At 47.7% G+C, this 22,404-nt stretch overlaps 8 protein-coding genes across 8 annotated transcripts; 5 read left to right on the top strand and 3 right to left on the bottom strand.

The window, feature by feature from the left end:
- Window positions 1-19: 19 nt before the first annotated feature.
- On the bottom strand, window positions 20-1,711 carry FVEG_09785 (alcohol dehydrogenase (NADP+)). The gene is made up of 2 exons (XM_018898860.1): window positions 1,072-1,711; window positions 20-1,008 (listed from the first exon to the last, which is right to left on the bottom strand). The coding sequence occupies exons 1-2, from the start codon at window positions 1,259-1,261 to the stop codon at window positions 113-115; spliced, it is 1,086 nt and encodes a 361-aa protein (XP_018756818.1). The 5' UTR covers window positions 1,262-1,711; the 3' UTR covers window positions 20-112.
- Window positions 1,712-1,925: 214 nt separating this feature from the next.
- FVEG_09786 (hypothetical protein) lies at window positions 1,926-4,115 on the top strand. Its single transcript, XM_018898861.1, has 2 exons — window positions 1,926-2,299; window positions 2,376-4,115. Exons 1-2 carry the CDS (start codon window positions 2,140-2,142, stop codon window positions 3,035-3,037), a joined length of 822 nt encoding a protein of 273 aa, XP_018756819.1. The 5' UTR covers window positions 1,926-2,139; the 3' UTR covers window positions 3,038-4,115.
- A 433-nt stretch (window positions 4,116-4,548) lies between these two features.
- Window positions 4,549-6,296, bottom strand: FVEG_09787 (hypothetical protein; the record flags this gene model as incomplete). Its single annotated transcript, XM_018898862.1, has 1 exon — window positions 4,549-6,296. The coding sequence occupies exon 1, from the start codon at window positions 6,229-6,231 to the stop codon at window positions 4,549-4,551; it is 1,683 nt and encodes a 560-aa protein (XP_018756820.1). The 5' UTR covers window positions 6,232-6,296.
- A 576-nt stretch (window positions 6,297-6,872) lies between these two features.
- On the top strand, window positions 6,873-8,569 carry FVEG_09788 (hypothetical protein; the record flags this gene model as incomplete). Its single annotated transcript, XM_018898863.1, has 4 exons — window positions 6,873-7,057; window positions 7,104-7,877; window positions 7,926-8,431; window positions 8,484-8,569. 4 exons carry the CDS (start codon window positions 6,873-6,875, stop codon window positions 8,567-8,569), a joined length of 1,551 nt encoding a protein of 516 aa, XP_018756821.1.
- A 722-nt stretch (window positions 8,570-9,291) lies between these two features.
- FVEG_09789 (hypothetical protein) lies at window positions 9,292-11,942 on the bottom strand (the record flags this gene model as incomplete). The annotated part of the gene is made up of 3 exons (XM_018898864.1): window positions 9,292-9,359; window positions 9,437-10,588; window positions 10,643-11,942. 3 exons carry the CDS (start codon window positions 11,940-11,942, stop codon window positions 9,292-9,294), a joined length of 2,520 nt encoding a protein of 839 aa, XP_018756822.1.
- Window positions 11,943-12,333: 391 nt separating this feature from the next.
- Window positions 12,334-13,560, top strand: FVEG_16664 (hypothetical protein; the record flags this gene model as incomplete). The annotated part of the gene is made up of 2 exons (XM_018905907.1): window positions 12,334-13,091; window positions 13,143-13,560. The coding sequence occupies 2 exons, from the start codon at window positions 12,334-12,336 to the stop codon at window positions 13,558-13,560; spliced, it is 1,176 nt and encodes a 391-aa protein (XP_018756823.1).
- A 2,148-nt stretch (window positions 13,561-15,708) lies between these two features.
- FVEG_09790 (hypothetical protein) lies at window positions 15,709-16,320 on the top strand (the record flags this gene model as incomplete). Its single annotated transcript, XM_018898865.1, has 1 exon — window positions 15,709-16,320. One exon carries the CDS (start codon window positions 15,709-15,711, stop codon window positions 16,318-16,320), a length of 612 nt encoding a protein of 203 aa, XP_018756824.1.
- Window positions 16,321-18,090: 1,770 nt separating this feature from the next.
- On the top strand, window positions 18,091-22,401 carry FVEG_16665 (hypothetical protein; the record flags this gene model as incomplete). The annotated part of the gene is made up of 1 exon (XM_018905908.1): window positions 18,091-22,401. One exon carries the CDS (start codon window positions 18,091-18,093, stop codon window positions 22,399-22,401), a length of 4,311 nt encoding a protein of 1,436 aa, XP_018756825.1.
- Between the last annotated feature and the right edge of the window lie 3 nt (window positions 22,402-22,404).

Here is a 22,404-nt window from a genome sequence, read left to right as displayed (position 1 = left end):
ATCCAGTCTGCCAGTCAATCACCGAAGCTCAGTGAGATTCTTGTTCAAGATTATTCTATTGTTGATTCATATCTTATGTACAGTCTATCTCTATCATTCAAATCCCGCTAATTTAATCAATGTTCTTCTGGTTAACCAAAACATATCGGTATCGCGCCTTTCCATTCTCCATATCGACAACAGCCTGGTTCGCATCCTCCATCGGCCTCTTCTCAACCCAAGGCTTGACGTTCTTCTCAACTGCAAGCTGCAGCATCTCCTCGATGTCCTTGGGCGAACCAATCAAGCTTCCGCTTAGCTTGAACTGGCCCATGATGAGGTTGAAGGCATTGATGGGAGGGAGTTCACCAGAGTCAGGAGCTCCGACCTGCACAAAGTCGGCGCCGTGGCGGAGGAGCTTGAAGTAATCGCTGTAGGGCATCTTGCTGCTTGAGACTGTGCAGACCATGAGATCAATTGTCTTGGCGTTCTTGTTGGCCCAGTCCTCATCGTCGTCAGTAGCGATGTAAGCATCTGCGCCGAGAGCGAGGACTTCATCCTTCTTGGAGGCCTTGCGAGAAATACCGATGACCTTATCAGCGCCGAGGGCCTTGGCAAAGAGAACGCCAAAGTGGCCCAGACCGCCTACACCGACGATGCCCACAGTCTTTCCAGGACCGCAGCCGTTGTTACGGAGAGGAGCGTAGACGGTGACACCGCCGCAGAGCATGGGCGCAGCGTACTCGGAGGGCAGAGACTCGGGGATCTTTACGACGAAGCGGGAGTCGGTGCGGTTGTAGTCTGCGTAGCCGCCGTAGGACTTGCCAATGTCGTCGGGGTAGACGGAGCCGTAGGTGCTGACCATCTTGGGGCAGTAGTTGAGGCGGCCAGCGGAGCACTCGGAGCAGTCGTCGCGGAGACAGCTGCGGGCCTGGGCGCCTACACCGACTCTGTCGCCAACCTTGATGTTTGTGACGTTGGAGCCGACGCGGACAGCCTTGCCGACGATTTCGTGGCCGACGCAGCAGGCTGCTCCTGGTCAGTGACTATTCCATTGTGTCTGTATGGATGGGGTGATTTGTGAGAACTTACGGAAAGGTGTCTCGCCCCAGCCGGAGCGAAGAATGTGAAGGTCAGAACCGCAGATACCGCAGTGTGTGATCTTGATGTCGACGTCGTTCTCCTCCCACTTCTTGGGCTCAAAGGTATCCCACTCCATCTTTCCATTGACGGAGCTAGGATCACGGCCAAGCCAGCCCTTGAATTCGTAATCGGTAGACATTTTGATGAATGGTTCTTATTACTTTTGAAAGATGAAAAGCAAACAGTATTGAGATTGTATTGATCAGACCGTCTACGTGAACTGCAAGCTATATATATCACTTTCACCTCCAAGATTCTACAACCATCCAGGGAAAAAAAAAAAGCTTTCGGACTCCGCAACGTCATCGAAGATCCGAGAATTTATCAGCATCAGAGAACGGTGAGAACCGATGTAATGCTAACTATGGAATGGAGATGGATATAAACGGAGTTAAATTTTCCATTTGGGACTGGGCGCAAAAAGGAAGCCATCGCCGTTAGCCCACTAATTCCAGGGCGCATTGTGAAGGGAAAAAGGGCCGGTGACGTCTCCAGATTGAGGCGGGTCTGAGATGCATCGGTAGTTGGTGATTCAATGGAGATGCTAGACTGAATAGACCCTAGAGAGTGTCACTATCTATGGATGGAGATGTCATTGATCTTAGTAGAATCGGACGGTGTTTCTTTTGATCCGAGTGTCAGGCTGGATTAAAGGTCTGACATCAGCGTCCCGTCAGTATTTTACAGGGATGATGGTGGGCTAAATTCTGCTCGGGTCTTGATGTCAGCAGGTTGCATTAGCGCCATGGACACTATCTCTGTAGCAAATCAGAGCCCATCATCCAAATTAATCAACCTTCCAAAGCCTCCAGAAGCAGTGAGAAAAAACATCAATTGTAAGCAATAAACAGCCTAAAGGTCTACGTAGTCTTAATCTCTACCGCTCAGTAATAAACTCTTCCTCCATTTTCCTTTTTTTTTCCTCCCGGAGTTTACGATTCCTCGTCAGCCAAGTACATAAAAAGTCTTGACCGAGTATTGAGGGTCTAATCTCGCATTCTTCACGTAAGAATCCCGATGGCAGCAGGGCTCACTATTACTCAACCGCCGGCCCCGAAACGTCTCGGACAGCTGCCCCAGTTAACGGAGCTCAGAGACCCAGATGACGATTGGACGGGGATCACTGAGGCGAGGGATAGACGGAGACGGCAGAACCGTCTGAACCAGAGAGCTTATCGTCAGTCCCCTACTCCCCTCCTCACTCATGCTCTAACTCTGCTATACCGTGCATTAAAAAAGACTGACCATTGCAGGCAGACGGAAGGCTCGGAATGAGGAATATGCCAATGTCACACCCGAAGAAGTCCACACGAATGGAATCCTCATATTCACCACTGCAAGAGAACGTGCCGTTGCATATGCATTCATGCAACTCGTTCACATGCAACATAGTCTGAAGAATCATCGTCCGGCACTTCTACCTTCGCTCATCCGTCTCAACGCCGTTAATGCCGTGTCGAGCAATGCAGTTCACATCGGTATCCCGCTGCAGGGATTATGCTGCGACGATGTGATATCGCCCTGGAACACGCTAGGTCCAGACGGTGCTCTAGTAAAATCCTCATGTCCCGAGTCGCTACGGCCAACAAAGCTACAGATCGAGATTGAGCATCATCCCTGGGTCGATTTACTGCCGTTTCCTCAATTGAGAGATAACATGCTAAATGGATACACGAGCGGTGTATTTGATGAGGATGAGTTGTGTATTGACATACTTGGACTGATGAGTAGTCAGGGTTTGGATGATGCTTACCTGATTGTTTGGGGAGAAGCGCATGAGGAGAGGAGTTGGGAGGTTAGTGTGGGATTTTTGAAGAAATGGGGATGGTTGTTGAAGGGTTGTCCGGAGTTGGTTGAATCAACGAATCGATGGCGGCAACAAAGAGGAGAAGCGAAACTAAATATTCAGGTCTAATAAATAACGAAGCGATACGGAAATAATTGCGAGAAAAAAACGAAGCTATACGAACGAAAGTGAAGAAGCGAAATCAGAACAAATGCGAGGAAAGACAGAGCACAGAGAGAAGCCAGCAAAACTCTGTCAATCTAAAGAAAAACAAGAAATCTTCATAAAATATTATTACTTGGCATCGAGGAAGTGATCATGCGATGGCCTGCCACTGCAATAATCGGGGATACCCCAATTCCCTTGACAGGTCAAATACCCGTCAACAGCGCCAACAGCAACATCTATCACAAGTTAGCAATAGCTCACCAAGCCCAGAGGGGAAAGCATACTCAAGTCGATACTCGTTCGATGAACTCGGTTCCCGAAATCTTCTTGCCCTTCTTCAAACCACTCCAACATCCACAGTTGAAGTTACTTCCCGTCAACTTACACGCCGTACATGACCCGTGAAAATTCCCACTACACGCGATTAGCATCAACTCACAATCTACAACCCCAAAATCACCTATCATAGGTAGATGCGAGTACTTACTTTGCACCACGACACAGCTCTCCCTCCGAGTTAAGCAAACACTTACTCATCGCCAACCACGTACAGAGATACTTGCCATTCTTATCAGGACACTTGGCGACGAGCCACGGCGAAGACTTATACCCGGTGAAGCTGTTCTTGCGGGGATGTGTGTCGTCTGCTTTGGCGAGGTAGAAGCGTACATCTTTGCATTTGTCGTAGAAACCGCCTGATATGAAGCGTGGTGCGATGCGGGAGGGATGCTGCTGGGAGAGGGAAGTTGTGTTGAGGGAGGGAGAGGGGGTAGCGAGGGTGGTAAGGGCGAGGGTTAGGAGGAGGAGGGGGGAAACATTTTAATAGTTTTTAGTTGTAATACTGGTAATTTTGATATGTTTGTTTGATCTTTGATCCATGGGGCGGGAATGGGAGTGGTGATGATAATGGCTCTATATACTATAGCCCTTGGCCTGGAGAATGGGAATCCGAGTTTTGCATAGTCAGGGCAACCAGAATCTTGACAATAACGATCACATTCGTATTAATTCTTTGGCCAATATATCAGACCGTGTCAAGGCCCTATTGCCATGACCTTGTGTTGCTATTTCGAGTGTAGAACAAAGAGTTAAAACACCAGCATCGCCCAGTACGTGACCTCTGTTCATCAACATTACGACTCGACCACAAAGGTATTCTAAAGAACTTTGAAAGCAGGACGAATGCCGACCATCCTTTTGGAATATGGCCTCTCGAACTCAAGAGGGATCGAGTCATGGGACGCAAGTTACAATGACACAGTGGCTCGACATTGAGACTAGGGGAGGAAACAAAACTTAAGGTCTTAAGCCTAAGTAACAAAAAGATTTAGGTAATTTAGTATAACTTTAGGATAACTTTATGATAACTTTTATAGAATTTATTTTATTACCTTAAATTTAGGTCTTATGTTTTTGTCAAAGCTTCAACTCGACCAGCAAGATGAAACTCTCCATCCCGATCTCGCCACTCCTTAATCTCGACTTAAAAGCCTTCTGAAAGGATGCGCCTCCGTATTCAGCACAAACTCATCCAGACTGATCAAATCCGGCTCCGAGAAGATCAAGTAGAAATACTTCAACGTCTCCGAGAACCAAAAACTCTCCATAGAATCGGTCTTTGACGTCTCCGTACTCGTAACATCATCAACAGCCGCATTCGCAAGCTCCGTGCCCGAATACTTCACAACAGCCTGAAACATATCCCACGCCATGTCCTGCCACTTCGCATCCCCCGTGAGCCTATACATGATGAACACACTCTCGATAGCTTCTGGTCGGAGAATGTAGCGCGGATCGCGAGCGTGAAGGAATCCGGGAGGGAGTTTTTGGTTATTCTGCGGTCTCCAGAGCGTTTCGTTCCATTCGCAGGGCGAGAGGGTTGGACATGCTACTAGGTCGAAGATCTCGGGCATTATACCAGTTGGAAAAGCGCTGTATGCCCATGCACAGCCTCGTGCGAGTCTTTCTCCGATATTAACGTGCTGTTCGATATTAAAGAGTTTTCCGGCGAGCGCAAACATTCCTCCTGCGAAACAGGTGAGATGTTGAGACTCTGTGCTCAACTCGATCTTCTCGTTGACCCTAGCATCGCCTAAAAACAGCACGTCCTCTTGGTTTGGCAGCATAGGCCTGTAGAGCAAATGCTTTATGATAACACCCGCCGCGGTGCGGTACATAATCTCGTACTTCTCGTCCAAACCGCCGAGTAGGGCATACATCTTTGGTAAATACTCATAAAGAGAATCAGCCAGCGCACCAAGTGAAAATGTATTATCGTGTACAGCTTCGTTTTGGAAGTCAAGACACATAGGCCACATCCCCGGCAAAAGAGAGTCATTCTGGATCCTGAATAGAAATCGCGATACACGATCTGTCGCATCGTAGAATTTGGGATCGTTGGTTAATTGTGAGAGCTTTGTAAACTCCATGACCAACGAGCTCGGTGACGCTGAAGCGTCGTGAATACCAGCGACTTGTTTGCCCTTCAAGGCATCATCGAAATTAAGCCAAAAACCAGGTAGTCGATTTGGGGTATCAAAGGCGACGTATAGCATTTCTCCGAGTTCAGTGGCTTTTTGCAGTAATGCTGGTTCGCGACTTAGTTCATATGAGCTGAGAAGACCGCCGAGGTGTCGAATTGTTGTTTCGAAGAGATTCACTGCTTTTTCGTCTGTCTTCCCCCAATCTATCGCCGCAGCCGCACTCGCAGCTTCGTTGAATTCCACCTTCAGATCCATTATCCAAAGAGTGTCCAACGCATCAACCAACGTAGCAGCCCATCCACCAAACGGATCCTTCGCCTGACCCGTCAGCGGCATAAGCTCATCCCTCCCCCAAGCCTTCAACCTGTACGACTCCCAGCCTCTCCTAAACACTTTTCGTACTGCATCTCTCCTCTTCACACTCTCCCCCGTCCTTACAAATTTGCCCTTCTCTGCTTGGATTCTCGGCATCCGCTTTGCGTGACCAACAGGAAGAGGCTTGATATCCGCCGGCGGATGGACAAGCCCTACTGTTGACCAGTCAAAAGAGCTCTTTACAAAGACCACGCTGCTTTGGTGGGATAATTGACGCCATAGAAAGATGGTTGTGAGAAAGGCGGCGATTAGGACGACGCGTGAAGGGAGGCGTCTTGAAGCACGGCGACGAAACATGGTGTGCTGAGACAAAGAAAATAAAAACAAAAACAAAAAAGGTGCAAGGTAAGATGCGTTGAAATGGATGACATTCTTTGTTGCAGTATACGGATTGAGCTAAAGGTCGTGGTAAGCCAGCCTAGGGGAGGAAAGAAAACACAGGATCTTGATCCTAAATGATAAAAAGACTTAGGTAACATAGCCTAAGATTGGGATAACTTATGATGAGTTTATTTTGACACCGTATGTCAAGGTTCGCCGTTTTCTTGCTCCCTGGAGCCTACTAAGCCCTGTGAGGTGGTATCTTACTCGATGGGGTTGGCGGTCCCGAAGCCCAAAACGAGACTATTTCCGTTTTTAGAAATCCGATCTTCGACGCATGCTATACATAGTATAAGTGTCTCTTTCGCCTTGTCCGAGTCCCGAGTAAAGATGACAAACTGGGCCACTGGTGATGGCTTTCTTTGAGGACTTGGCTTGTGTAAGTGGTTGAAGAGCCGTGGTGTTGGTGTTGGTTAGCATGGGCACGAGCCTACGAGTCCTCGTTGGCGGCAAATAACAATATGCGCTTTCTGCTCGCATTCATGAACATGATTTACTGAGTTATTATTCCCTTTTCCTTTTACTTTTTCCTTTCTTCTGTAATAACATAATTTGCGATGTATAATCTTCTTTTCACTCTTCTCTTCGTGCGAGAGGCCTTCTCATCATCTTGCGACGTAGAGCCTTTAGTTCTCCCCCTACAAGACGTCCAAGTCCTTTCAGATGTCCCCAACTCGTTCGTGAAAGGAATTCCGGCCAAAATTGGAACCCCATCTCAAACCCTCGTTCTTTTACCTTGGGCGTACGTTCCCACGTCGATCACCACTATCTTTGACTAACAGAGACAGTGATTTGAACAATACATGGATATATGCCGACCCATTCTGCAAAGACTCAGGTATCCCCAACGACGAATCATGCAAGGTCCGAAGAGGCGGGATATTTAACGAGGAGAAATCCACGAGTTTCAAAGGGGCAAGGGATATCGTCAAGGCAGGCGGTGCACCAAACGAAACGTTCTTCAAAGGCGGGCAATACGGTGTTCGTAACCTCGTGAAAAGCGCAAACGGCGCAGTTGACACGTTTAGCTTCGAAGGTTCAGTTGATCTCGACGACTTTCCATTTGGTGTACCGACGAGTAAATGGGATGATACATACAGCACTTTAAGCCCCCTTGGCCTAGGACGCAACTCAACGTATCTCAACGCCTTGCGCAAAGCTGGAAAGATTGGTTCGCGAGTATGGTCTATCTTCTGGGGCCGTATGTGGATCAAGGAACCTCTTGATGGATCTTTGGTTCTGGGTGGTTATGATGAGAAGAAAGTCGCTGGTGACAATTACACTGCGCCGCTTGTGTATGGGGATTTCGATGGCTCTGATGGGTGCTGGACTGGCATGAAGGTTACCTTGACTGATATCCAGATCAATTACCTCGGTGGAACGAATGTCAGCATCTTTCCGAAGGGAACAACGCTACAGTGCTGTATCGATCCGGCGAATAATTTACTTCTTGAAGCGCCGACGCCGTACGTACGGAATTTTGAGTCTATCAGCGGTTTGAAGACGAATTACTCGTCTAGCGGACTGCACTGGAACGCCCTTCAGACAGGCCTCGAAAGGCAGTACGTTGAATCAGTCCCATTTGTGCTCATACTCACTGAAAGTTATAGATTCCTGGCAGACCTAACCTTCCATCTCGACTCCGGTCTCAAGATCCGCGTCCCGAATAACCAATACGTGATTCCCACCGTGGACATCGCCTCCAACGGCTCACGAACGACCGAGTCATCCAAACGCGACATTCTCATAACAGATGTCGAAGACGAACCACCGATCCTCGGGCGATATTTCCTCACAGCGGCGTATCTCATGGTCAATCACGATGCTGGAATGTTCACGCTTTGGCAAGCCAATGCCACTCGCGAAAGAAGCCTGGTGATAGCATTTGACGAAGAGACGGGAAAGAAGTGTGAGAACACCACAGGGGTGACACAGCCATCCGCATCTTACACTGGATCTGCATCGGAGAGTTCAGGGCCAGATAGAGGGAATGCTTCGAATTCGGGCTCGCCCTCTGGTGCGGTCATTGGTGGCGCTGTCGTTGGTGCTATAGCTGGAGCGGTATTGATAGGGCTCGGAGTAACTTACTTCCTAATCAAGAGGAAACGAAAATCTGGTAAGTGAAGTTCCGAATGTAGTGGCTTAAGGATGCTAATTGAGGTTACAAGATACATACTACTTTTACCCTGCGCACGAGGAGCTGCAAAGAGCGGATATATACGAAATGGATGGGAACTCAAGACCCGACGATTAAAGCTATATGAAAGCTGGGATAATATAAGGATAAAGCCCGAGGGGATAGTTTCTCGCAGGTAATTCGGGCAACGGAGTCGCGTTGCAATGAGATAGGACCGGCTTGAGGGGAGCCAGCTGGAGAGATGAATGCAAGTTCGGAACAAGTATTTTGCAATTTTGCTTCATAACATGTATATGGTCCATATGAAAAGACGTAATAAAAATGAAAGAAAGAATGAACATTATGACAAGTAGGCTGTGAGAACTGTTCCCAAAATGCAAAACGCAACGAGTGATTGAAACTAAGGATGAGTGTGACGACCTCTTTTCGAAGTTTGCCAAGTCTTGAATTCCACCAGACACGAAAGATCACCAGCTGGGTACCTGGAAAGACCCTTAGGCCTCATAAAGCCTTTCCCACAGCAGCCGTGGTCAAGTGTTGTTTCCGTCCGACAACTCCGGTGACTTACCTAAGATGCTAGGTAGGAAAGCTGAATCCACCTTCGGCCTAAGCCTTCTAGCGTTGTCACTTGGGTGCTTTATATCAACTCTTTGTGTTTCCTGGAGGAGGGGAAGAAAAGAAGCCCTATAAGCGGTTCGTACTTTTGAAAAATACTGCCCTTCTGTATATTGGGTTTTGTGCTTCTGTGAAGGTCTGATCCTAGCCTCCTACGGATGTGGGACTGTGGCCTGCTTCTTAGAAGGTCTGATTCTAGCCTCCTACGGATGCGGGACTTTAGCCTAAGACTCTTCGAATGTTTTTTCAGAGTCCAAGACTTGTAAGAGGTCTTGCTGTCGATAGGCGAGTCCTTTAGGTCGTATGAACGATCGGTAGGGAAGTCAGAGCGATTTGAACCAGGGCTTAGCGGGCCAACAGTACTTTTACCTTCGAGTGAATCGACGTCCACCCATTCAGATTGTTCTTCTTCGGGCTGGTGGCTATCTCTGTTGTATAGATGCGGTTGGACAAAGTGGTGAGAATGTTTTCTTCCGCCATCATCGTCTTGAAATACTCGGTATCGTGAACTCGCTGATTCCCTCATCAAGGCCCATGGATTCTTGTGTCTGACAATAGGAAGTTTAGGCCATGGAAATATGACTTCGGGTCTAGTCCTCTTCCTTCTGCGTCCTATCTTCGTTGTTGAATACGTCTGCTTCTTTCCCTTTTCCAGATCTTGGTTGTCAATTGCCTGTTTCCACTTCCTTTCCATATCTTCATTTTCAATTGCCTGCTTTTCCAGCTGGACCGTATGTAGAAGCGATGATATTCTTCTCACATCGCCTGCTATTGAGATCTCGGTGTACTTGAGTAAGCCTAGCGTCTTGGCCGTTTCAACCTCAGTTGTTGCCGATCCATGTGGATAGTTGTCAAGTCGTAAAACCACCTGGGATAACCGAAAAATGCATAGCTCAATAGTCGACCGGAGATTATGGGCATATAATGATTTGGTGTGCAAAATAGATTGCTGGTCAGCGGCTTCCTGCTTCAATCGCCAAAGAACCCCTGAAAGATACAGCAATTTGTTGGCCACACCTCGAAAATCCGAGATGGTCTCAGTGCGACGGAGGGGGTAGCCGATCAACTTAAAGACTAGTTCAATGTGCAGAAGAATGTCTAATTCTTCCCATGAAGTTGAGATGTCCCGGATAGGGTCAATATTTCTAGTAGGGTTCAAAGCGTATTCGGAGAGCTGATCGTCGTCAAAGCTTGGAAGACCCTTAGTGGACTTTACCCGGTGCCTCAGCATAACTTCATGCTTTAAAATGTTTTCCAGTTCTTCATGTATCTTCGATGGGGCTCTCCGCTCTTCCAAGCCCGTCAATAATGAAGCCTGTTGGCAAACGTATGTGTACTCGGTTTCAAGTGCACTTGGAAGAAAGACTCGACTCGCGCCCAAACGCAACTTGATGCTCTCAAGCGTGGAATGTATAGGCATCACTTGGGCCTCATTGAATGCATCCACGGACACAACGTGGCCGTATAATTCCGAAGTATTACTATCCACTACCCATGATCCAGAATCACCAGGGCTTAGTGCTTCAATGGCAGTCAGTAAGAGGACTCTTTCTACTTGAATTCACAAACACTTACGCGACTTAGGATCCGTACGAAGGTCATGGACTTCGACAAAGGTCGAACCTGGGGAGATCATAATGCACGAGGCGTCGAAAAACAGTTCACCCTTCTGGGGAGTTCCCTGTTTCAACACTAGCACTGGCCTAGATATTGAATCGGGCGACGAAGTGCTTCCAAGATGTATAGTAGCTTCGTGGGGAGCTTCTTCCTCAGAGTCGGATACGTCAGACTGTTGATTCTTGAAAAGTGCATTAGGTAGTGCTTTTGGTCGAATCAGATCAACAATAGCCCAATCGTAGTTTTCTGCTACCGGAGAACGGAGCGTATCACATAAAACGGTGCCGAGTGCTGCGTTTGAGTCCCATTCTTCAATACTGGGATTATCAAGATGCTGCATAGAGCCTTCAGTTGTGGTGGCAGAAGCAAAAGCAAAATCGCTATCTCCATCGGAAGTCTCTGTAGATGATAGAGATTCCGTCTCATCCCTTTCGGGCACCTCCTGGTATTTGTGGACATCTGCTTGTAAACTTTCGAGAGAATGAGCAGCCGTTAGTCCATACAAACGTCGGCAGGAGGTTTCAACTATGATGACTCCACCAAAAGTTGCCATAGTGTACATGCCCCCTCTATTGAACTTTATGGGAGTGCCACACCAGGTCTCCTTAGGCGTTGAACCGGCCAGAACCTGAATCAAGCCATCATTTCCCAATCGAAGGAGTGTCTTTTCCAGCACCAAGACTCGGAAATCAGGTGAAAGGTTTTGCTCGACATCTTTTTTTGCGAAGAACTTCCTAACCCTCCTTGCGACCTTCTCTTCGCACTGGATGACGATATGGAGCTGTGTGTGCTGTGGACTGACCCCCAAGTATCTCAACTTCATGGATATGTCCCCAGGGTCTCGCTTTCGCACTGATATGTAGTCAAGAAGATCTCGGGTATATAGGTTTTTTATATCAAAGAATTTGCCCTTTAGCCTGTCTGGTACAGGTAAATCGAACCATAGAAGCTTGGTGTCATCTAAGTGCTTGCCTTGGGGTTCATGTTGGGCGCTTTTTGAAAGGGGCGTAGCGATTCCGATCCCAGAGTCTGAACCGCCTTGTTGGGACGGCTCGGGATCCTCATTCTGTGCGTGATAAGATGTGATGCGTAGAGATGGGCCAAAAGTAATTGAAGCTTTTAAGTTCGATAGCTTCTGCCGCAAACCTTCCTGACACTCAGCGTCGGGGCTTATTCGTATGTTGGCCTGGGTTGAGCTTCCCCCACCAGGTCCTAAATGGGGCGAGAGCTGTTCTTGCCTACGTTCGAAACTGGTCATATCGAATTGAGGAAGCAATAAATCGCCGTTCCCGGAGAAAATAGTTTCAGGTATTATAGAGATTGAAATCAGGCTGTGAAGAAAAGCGGCCCCGACAGCACGAAGTAGATCATCTAGTCCTGGAGCGTCAGCTCAACAACAATGGCTGAGACCAATAACCATTCAAAGTCGCATGCAACCACATGCACGTCAACCTAACAGGCCAATCATTATTCTTCGACAAATTATTTGGCCACTATAAGGCTTCTGTTCGTAATAAGGCTCTGCTCGAGGCATTTTATGCGCGTGCTTATATTTCTCTGCCTGTGGAATAACTTCAATGGAATCCTACGAAGCGCTGAATTTCCGATCTACATGACCTTCTCAAAATCATCTTATCAACAGCTGCATCATGACATCAAGATTAAGCAGTGAAATTGAGCAAGACTCAACGCTTGATCTAGTTACAACTTTGTGGTCATGTAACCTCTGTCAAAACTGCACCAAGCGACCACCGCAGATCTGCGCTTCCGAGCAATGCATCGGCTCTCGAATCCCTCAACTGCAGAGGTATCTGGCGTACTATAACGCACTTCTGTCGACTTACATCGATGCAACGTCTCAGTCCATGCGTAGCATAAAAACTCACACAGAACTTTTCAGGGTCATATCAATCCTGAGATTACATCCAGATGCGACTCTTTCAGAGCTCTGCCAACTGATTCATCCAAATGTGGACTCACAGCAAGCTAAGACGGCGGAAAAAGTCAATGCAGTGGCACTTGGAGTTAAGGCACTGCTCATGATAGATCCTTCGGCGCTACACCATTCATCAGACAGGCTTGAGAAAGGGACATTCAGGGTGCACTGGAAAGACGATGTGCCTTTTAGCAAATACGTCCAAGACTCCTTCGCACTTGGCAATCATGTCATTCTAAGCTACAATAATAGTGAGGCATTTGTAGATGTAAAGCGACAGTTGAAAGCAGCCAACCTGAAACGCAGACTCGGGATCACTATAAGAGCTACATGGGATATCCGCAACCACTTACACTTCGATAGAAGAAACAACTACCTCGAGGTCTACCATTATACTTCTTTCCTCAAAGAGCAGTTGAGAGTGACTCGGGACGTTGGGGATTGCTCAAGCCCGTCCTCTTCCCTCAAGAGGTAAGTAAATTCCAGGCAAAAAAGGAATATCGGGTTACTAATATTGTGTAGAGGTGTATTACCACGCCAACTAGTCCTCGAAGTATTGGATTCTCTACAAGGAACTCTGTTCCCGCTTTCGGATCCAAGATCCAAGAAACTTCTACGCTCACTCATATCGAAGTGCTCTTTCGATCCAGATATTCTCAACTTTGAAGTTAGTTCCGTCAGACGCGTGGGAGAAGAGAGCATTCCGTATGTCTATTTAGCCGACAGGCTAGCAGACTTACACAACGAACTTCAGACTCCGCGACCTCGTGGCTGGCTCCAGAAGTCTATGCAGAGAAAGAGTGGTGCCAGGCATGTAATGATGGCCACACTTATAGGAGTCATCTTTGCTGTGCTCTTGGGAATAGCCTCGCTCGCTGTCAGTTCGTACCAGGCTTGGATAGCATATCAGGCGTGGAAGCACCCTGTTCAGCCTTCCTAGAGCTTGAAGATTCAGTAAAGAAGCATTATGGCCGCAGAAACTTTCTTTGCGGCAAGTCTCTCTGAAACGAGCCAAGTCGGTCGGTGCTTCAGGTGTCACATACGATCACAGCCTGTGGAGAACGCAAGATCCTTACGCCCTTGCTTGGTATGTGCTTATGGAAGTTTAATTGATCCAGCGCAAAGTGATTAGAATAAGAACAGAATTGGTTTATAAACTATCACGGAAGCCTGGCACTTGCCGGGTAGATTGACGTCAGTTTAGATAGCCTGGCGAACTTAGAGGCCTTAATCGCCGTTAGCAATCGACCGGCCTCTTCACTGACTGGCGCCTGGGCTTGTCACTCTTATCATGTGGTTAGTCGTGTCTAATCAAACTCCCATAAAAACGTATGGAACAAAGACTGAGAGGCTGCTCATTCACTGTGTGCCTCTAGATTACTGGTATCACAATCCCAATAATATCACGCATCTTGTATGGTAATACCATACGTCGTATCCTAACTTTGCAATCAACTGAAACATATAACTAAGTAGTTCATCATAACAACCTCGGTACCGTCCCTCGGATAACATCAAAAAATACGAACTCATGACAACATCCAAACTATATTTCCCTACTACCATTCGCAACCTAAATTCTTTCCTAGTCGCAGACACTCTTTCAAGATGGGCGGCCGCAGGCAAATCGAACCTGATTTGCTGCAACTGGACTCCAGCGTCTCATGCCCCCATCTGTTCAATATTCGAAGGCTACGCCTGCATCACTGAGCCAACCAGTGACTCAAAAGTCTTTCCGCATGATACAAATGCTTGATGACGATTATAGTCCGCCAAATTGATTATGGCCGAAACTTGTTTCTTGGAGCTCAGAAAGTCAGACGCATCACATAGAAGATCAAGTGCCTCTCTATGTTCAGGAACGTGCATGAAGTCATCCCCTTCATGGTCTCGAAAACGTCGATCATTGATACAGGTTCTATTCTCGCCTAATTTTAAGTACTGGCCTACATCGCGCAGGATGGAGAGGACCCCATTACCCTCTAGACCCTCAAGCGTCTTTTGTACTTCTTCATTCTTAACAGGAGCTAAGCGCAGCGCCGCCCTAGCAAATGTATCTTCACTGTTGCACGAGGTCTCAAACAAGGCTTCAGCACCTGTCATATCAATTTCCCGATTGGCGCTATCGTCAAAGGAGTATTCCATTTCGTTGATCTGGTTCGACATCTCCATGCCCGCTCGCGAAGGGAACAATACGATACGTGCCGCTAAGTGTTCAAGACGCGTCGAAGATTTACGGAAGGGACCTGCCAAGCGACGACCTTCTCGAACTACACTATCTTGCGATTATATGGTATTATAGTACTTAGGTCTGTGTACAAGGATTACGCAACGTGTACGAGAAGAACTGATTATGATTGCGGGCTACGATACCGTTTAGATATCCTGGACAAAATATGTTACTTATTAAAGCCTTATTCACAGTCGCCCTAGCCCAGTGTACATAGTACTCCGTGCTCTAGGGGCCATACTTACATTCATCTCCATTTGTAGTAGTTGGCGGCCGGATGATAGATGATGATGTAGGAGGAAGGAAAGCGGAGATGTTAGATACGCGTCGAGCTCCATCATATAGCCAGACATTTGTCGCGTAATCACGTGATCACTTCTTGCGTTTTTGGCTTAATGGGTTCTACCTTAACTAGCAAGCCCAATCACATTGGGAACAGCTGTAATATGGAGAATTGGTAAAGGACCAATTATAACGATGTGACCACGACCATGAGGACATGACGAGCATAAAAGACGCGGGACATCTCTCTGTACTGCCATAGAACTTTCCCCATCGTCTTCTACGAACTAGTGTGCAAGGAAAACGGCCACCTGGCGACGAAAGAAAGAACGTTAGTGTTTACATTACAAGCGTAGCGTTAGTACGTGAAGTCGTGTAGAGTAGTCGGGTTTCGTGACCACAAACTCGCGACGAGGCGCTTGAAAGCGGCCCCTGGAACATAGAAGGTAACTTTGAAACACCGGTGGTGGGTAGATATGTCTGTACTAACATGACTAATAAGGACGTATTGAATTTGTATTAAGCGGATAGCGTATAGATTTTATGCGAATATTCAGTCTCAGTACTTAGTCAAAAATGACCATGACTACAGCAGTCGTTGGATCAATGGCCACATTGGGGCTTCTCGAAGCAGAACCTGCCGAAATAAAGAAGGTTGATTTAGACATCAACATTGATGAGGTCATGGATACCAACTCAGGTGCTGAGATAGAAGACGTCATGGATACCAGCTGGGATGCTGAGATAGAAGACGGTATGGATACCAACTCAGGTGCTGAGGCGGAAAACAACGCTGGAGTATCTGCCCGGGATGCTACTCGTGAGCTTGCTGCTGTTACTGGTGGGCAGAGCCTCCGTATTACCGTGCTTGGGTTGCCTGGAAATGAAAGTACTGTTCTCCAAGTCAAAGCTCGCTGCACTTCACACTCTAAGCTTGAGATAGAAGCCTATATGATAACTGAAAGGCACAGCGAAAGGATGATAGGTCAAGCTAGTCGATTGCTAGCGAGAGAGACCGCTGCCGAAAGATTCTTTACTGCTATCCAAGGTAATTCTCTTGATGTAACATTTCCAATACCCGGCTATGAAGACAGTCTCCTTCGGGCTGAAGCTCGCTGGGATTCCCGGTACGGAGTCGAGATGATGTGCGGAATCTTGAATGGTGTAGCCTCTCAGATTTTGGGATGAAGCTGTTCATTATTTATATAATGAGGCTGCATTGAATGTTGATGATGATGAGCATACATACGTTCCTGGTTCTGGAACTAGCAAAGAGGGCGAGGTTCTGTCGCCATTGTTGCTCGCTCGATTGAGAAGTAGAAAGGGAAAGGTCAATATTTGCTACCACTACAAGTTCACGCATGGCGTGGTTGAAGCAACGTGATGGGAGAGGAAATTGTTGTTATGTTCTTACTTAGACTTTGGAGAGATGGTAATAAATCCTGTTGATCGTGTAATACCCCGTGATGTCCGTGACATAGCTACTACAAAACATATGCTACACGTGTGTACCGAATGTTAACATCTACATCGCATCAAACTGGTCAAGAAAGTAGGCTTAGCTGGGCTAGCGACTGGTAACTAAGAGATGCGAGGGAAGGTTGAAGCAAATTGCTGTAAAGTCGAAAAGGATAAGACCTAAACTATCCTATCTACATTGAAGGGACAAAAGTTTACAGCCGCGTTAACTCAGACCTCATAGAACCGCTACTCCTCTGTCTCTTGGATGAGTTTTTTCTGTGTCATAAAGAGCCCAGTTCTGCAAACATTTGACTCACAAGATGCCGTGCATGCAAACAAAACGACCCAGGTGGAGGGTCATTGTGCAGCGAGGGGGGCGGGGGGGGCAAGCAACTTTTCATAGTACCTACCTAGGTAGACAAAAGTGCAAAGCGACTTCTCGTGTCTCTTACCTTACCTTTGTGGTGAGAGGTTCAGCTGCAGGCTAGACGGTGAGTAAAGTCGAGGGAGTGGCAAAGAGCGTAGATACATGGCTTGAAAATGCACTGGAAACATAACCGATATCCCCGGGGGGTTGAAAATCCACCTGGAAGTCCGATAGGTTCATTCCATAGCCCACCTTATGCGGGCGAAGACTTGCAGTGTGGAAACTCAGTTCCCTGGTTTTCGCAGCCAATATACATTCGAGGCTGACTACAGGTCAGTATGGCAGTGCTGGAAATTTCCGCCTAACCCGCCACAACATTTATCGATGGCACTGACCTAGCAATTCGACGAGTTCAGTTCTCAAAGCGCCGGCAAGGATTGCAGAAAATATCATATCTGCACTGTGTAGAAGAGCCTTTTGGGAGGTTAGTTGGGGATTCACCTTTCCATGCGTTGTCGCCGAAGTTAATCCCCACTGAGCTCAACAATATCGAAAAATGCAGGCCATTAGTTAAGGGTGATTAAGGATCCAGAAACATTAGGAAGTTCTATTCCATGAGCTAAACTGCAGGCTGGCCGTGGCAGAATGAGATACGGCAGTGTGACCACTATCGCCTGGTTTTCCTGACAGTTTGAAACAGGAAAGACTTGAGGCTTACCAACACCATTGCTTGGAGCAGCCTGAGGCTTATGTCTCGCTACATGCACTCTAGGAAAAGAAAAAGTGGCTTGGTAAATTGTGACCATGGCGCATAAATGCAAGCCTCCTCACCCAAGCGCTTTCACTGGCGAGTTGATTGGTTTGAGTATGGAAGCTTCCTACGTTCACAAATTTGTATGATCTGTGCTCCATGACCATTGAACGCACGCCAGTTTTGCTTTGAGCCGCTTGAAATATGGCGGGGTTTATGTCGCTTTTACATAGTCAGATGTCCTCGTCTGCCTGAAAATGGGAGGCAGCCGATGTCGAGAGGCGGAATAGAAAAGCAGGGCGTCAGGCCTACTCAGACCCTTCGCAAATAATCGACCGTACTTAAGCATTATGAATCTGACCGTTAAAGGTATCGAAACATGACGGAAAAATCATCTAGCTCTGTCCAGGAGGATGATGTCTTCGCACACCTGGAACGATCAAAATTGATGTTCGCTGAAACACTTGCAAATGGCACAGTTCCCATCGAAAAAGAACTTGAAGTGAGAAGTTCACTAATTGAACCACTTTTTCAAGTCGGGGTGGCATTCTCCAATGAAGAAGCCATAAAAGACGCCATCCAGCACATTGACGCCATCTTGCGAAAGCTTCCAAACGACTCTCATACCCGCCCAAAGTATCTCAACGAGCTCTCGAAAGCGAAGTTTGAACTCTTCCAACAGCTTGACTCTGGTCATTCGCTAGACCTCGCTGTACTCTACGGTCGTCAAGCTAAGGAATTAGCTGTGACGTCTAATCTTAGCCAGCTCGAGCCAGATACATACATTCAAATACTGATCAATCTGGGACATGTGCTTGCACATCGATACCAAACTAAGGGAATCCCGAAGGATATTGACGAATCTATCGCGTGTAAGCGTGAGTTACTCGGTTTGGCCAGTAAAACAGACGATGTCTACTTCCTAACTCTGAACAACCTTGCTTCCTCACTCAACAAACGATACCAAGCCCGTCAAGGCGAGGAAGATGAACATGAAGCCCAGCAACTGCTACAGCAACTTGTATCCTCAACCAGTCCAGGGACAAAGCTTCGTGGAGTTGCCAGCGCTCAGCTTGGTCTCATCGCCTTTACCAAGTTCAAACGAACGGCCTCGATTGAGGACCTGGATGACGCTCTCGCCAAATGCAAACTAGGATTGGACTATATCTCCAAGGGTGATGATGGGTGGTTAGAAATGGTTCACCACATGGCTTTTCTCCACGGAAAAAGATTTGAGCTCATCCGGAACGTGGATGATATCAACTCTATGATACAGTACTCATGTCTCTGGTTTGACTCCACCCCAAATGGCAGGCTGTCACGAACTCAGGACCTACTTTCTCACATGCGGAGAATCGAAACGTACGCATTCGGCATAGCATCCGTGGAAGCCGTTCGAAACGGCATCAAGATGTCTCTCGACGCATTTTCACGAATGCCAGAACAATATCCTGCCCAAGAAAAGTCCCAATTAATCTTCGCTCATATGCTGTCTTACCAATATAGTTTGACTCATAAGCTAGATGACCTTATGGCTTTGTCAGAGTTCAGTGCCTCAATGATGACTGGGTACAACAAGCGAATTGCTTCAGGCTTTGGGAAACAGGAAGTTCTGACGAGCTGGGTACATAGCTTCATCAGCTGGCTCCAAAAGCTCAGGGGAGCACCAGAGCACAACTCCATGCGCATTTTAGCCGAGGAAGAACTGATAGGAGCTTTCATCTCTTGTTTCGACCCTGATAATGGCGACTGTGGTATCGAGGCGCTGGAAACTGTCTATTCGCAAAACAAAAGGCGGTTACAAGTCTTGGCCGCTGCGGCAAAGGCCGATATCACAATCTCCGAAGAGGAAATTGAAATCGAGGCGTCAAAGGTTAGGGAGAGAAGAGAACCTAGCAATGAAGAATTCCTCAAGATGTTGTTTGGTCCTGCACCACCACCATATCAGACCGAGTTCGGGCAGCGAACCCTTGCCATCGACCCTGAGACCAAACGTATCACATTCGACTTCAGCAATATGATAAAGGATGTTATGGGATACGAACTCGGTCCCGTGTCCCCTGATGAGTTCGTGGCCAGAGAAGAGCGTATTGACAGAGAGTCTTTAGAAAAGGGTCGAGCGGAAGGGAAGCACCCCAATACTAGACTGTGCCATTGGTGTCGAACCCTGACAAAGCCATTACAGCCATCAGATCGTGGTTTCGAGTTGACCTCCAGCAGGTGTCTGATACCACACCTGGGAGATTGGAAGATGGTGCTCTATTGCAGGGGCAAATGTGCCATCTGTAGCCTGGCCGCCTCGATGTTCACCACCGACAAGGGAGAGCTCCACCCAAACCTTGCATTGATTGATGAGGAAGCAAGAGGAATTCCGATTATGTCAGGAAAGCTCTCGAACAATGAGTCTATCCTCAGAATCGACTTTGGAACCGCCTATGCTGGAGAACTACGAATCCTTAGACAAGATACCATTCGCCAAACTCTCCGGCAAGGATGGCAGATAGCCGCCACCACATTACTTGATAGTTTGATGCAAGACCCGACGGCATCAATTTATAACACTGCCGAGCAAACGGTGAATCTTGAGCTTATAAAAAGGTGGCTCGGCGATTGCGATCACAACCATGGGCCCAGATGCAACCATCCTCGACCTGGAAAGCGAATATCAAACGAGATACCATTGAATTTTATTGATGTCAAGCAACAATGCCTTGTGCGCGGCACCTCAAACGACAAGTACTTTGCCCTTAGTTATACCTGGGGGCGAGTCGACATGTGCATGACGTTGCAAGATAATTGTCAGTCGCGGGAGGTTCCTGGGGCATTATCCATCGTGCCCTTTCCAAAAAGTATCAGGGACGCAATTACATTTGTCGCCTCACTTGGCTATCAATTCCTGTGGATTGATGCCGTGTGCATCATACAGGACGATCCTGCAAGCAAGGGGGAAAATATCCCAAACATGGATATTATCTACGGAAGAGCATTTGCAACAGTTGTTGCTCTTTTTGGCAGTGACGCGGATGCTGGACTACCTGGAGTTTCTCCGGGGACCCGAGTGCCGCAGAGAGTTGAAAGCCTTCCCATCACCCGCGGTAGCTGGGATCTTGAGCATGACGCATCACAAGATTCCGAGACTGTCTACGTCGTCAAAACCCCAAGGCCGTTCTACCTCGCGTTGCAAACGGCCAACTGGAACACAAGGGGTTGGATTATGCAAGAGCGTCTCTTGTCACGCAGATGCATCTACTTTGGTCCCGAGGCTGTTTACTTCCAGTGCGGCCAAAAGACCTTTGCGGAAGGTGGCCTGAATGAAGAGTTCGAGACCTATATGTTTTCGGCCCCAATGGAGGACCGCCATTTGCTAAACAAAGCGAACCACAATAACCCCATTGAGGACTTGACTCACCTGCACGACCTTGACTCGGGTTCTCAACTCTGGGAGGCTTTCAAAACTTACACACAGCTTGTACGCGACTACAGCAAGCGAGAGTTTACCTTCAAAGGCGATGTGTTGAATGGTTTCGGCGGGATCTTCGCGGTACTCGATGACGAGCATTTCCAAGGGTCAATCGCTAGCAGGACGATGAGTGGAATCCCAACGGCCATTTTCGTGCACGCTCTGCTCTGGACCCCAGCCGCTAAGATACCCCGAAGAGGCGAAAGGTTTGCAACTCAGAAGGATATCAATATGGTTGCGACGCAGGAAGATATCGATATGGGAAAGCCAGATCCGCGGTTTCCCAGTTGGTCATGGGCGGGGTGGGATGGACCAGTCGACTACACGTTATTTGCGTGGGCTGCTGAAAAAGCTGACCGTCCTTTGCCACTCATAAATAGCTTCTACAAGGGCAGTATCGAGATCCTCGCTGATAAATGGGAGGAAGCTGGCCGCCTTATGGCTAAGCACGATGAGTCAAAAAGCCCCGGGCCTTCTCAGACCGCAGGAGAAGATACTGCAAAGAAAGAAAGCAAGGCCGATACCATCGTTGGTGCAACCAGCTCCCCGATCGCACCTGATGTTATTCAGAAGCAAAATATCTCTGACGGCAACTTGGAAGACCAGACCTCCAAGAAAGTAGACAAGGGAAAAGGAAAGGCTATAGAAGCCCCTCCAAGGAAGGGCCATGTTTGGCTCGATCCTGACTCCCACAAACTATGGCTTTGGATTGATTCTTTGGGGCCCAAGAAGAGGGATCTCGCCGCTCTGGACAATATGCTGAGAATGTCAGGACCAGTTGTCTCTCTAAACGCTTTCAAAATCGCACCGAACAAACAGTATCTCAGCGTTGCAAGCCAAGTCCACTCAAAAAGGCGACAAAGCGTGCGCCGAATTCTCAACTCTAACAACAATCATTGCGGGTTATACTGGGAACAGGGCGGTTACGAGTGGTTAGGGAACGACATCTATCCAGATGCCGAGAAGGAAATGATCATGCTCGGCGTTTCTGAATATGGAGCTTGCTACAGGCCTAGAGAAGGGCCCAAGTGTGTTGAGGGTTTTATACCGATATTTGATAAGCAGATTTTCCCTGAAATAGGGTCAGAAAGCGGGTTGGTGAACGTGCTGGTTGTTAATCAGAATACAGGTTTTTCGGATTCTGTTGGCGAGAGAATTTCAGTTGCTATTATTCATAAGCTGGCGTGGGAAGCCGCAGGACCTAAAGAAAAAGAGGTCAAGATAGTTTAGAGT

This window comes from Fusarium verticillioides, chromosome 1 (assembly GCF_000149555.1).
Source record: "Fusarium verticillioides 7600 chromosome 1, whole genome shotgun sequence".
Taxonomy (NCBI): domain Eukaryota; kingdom Fungi; phylum Ascomycota; class Sordariomycetes; order Hypocreales; family Nectriaceae; genus Fusarium; species Fusarium verticillioides.
This window is presented reverse-complemented; position numbering and strand designations above follow the sequence as displayed.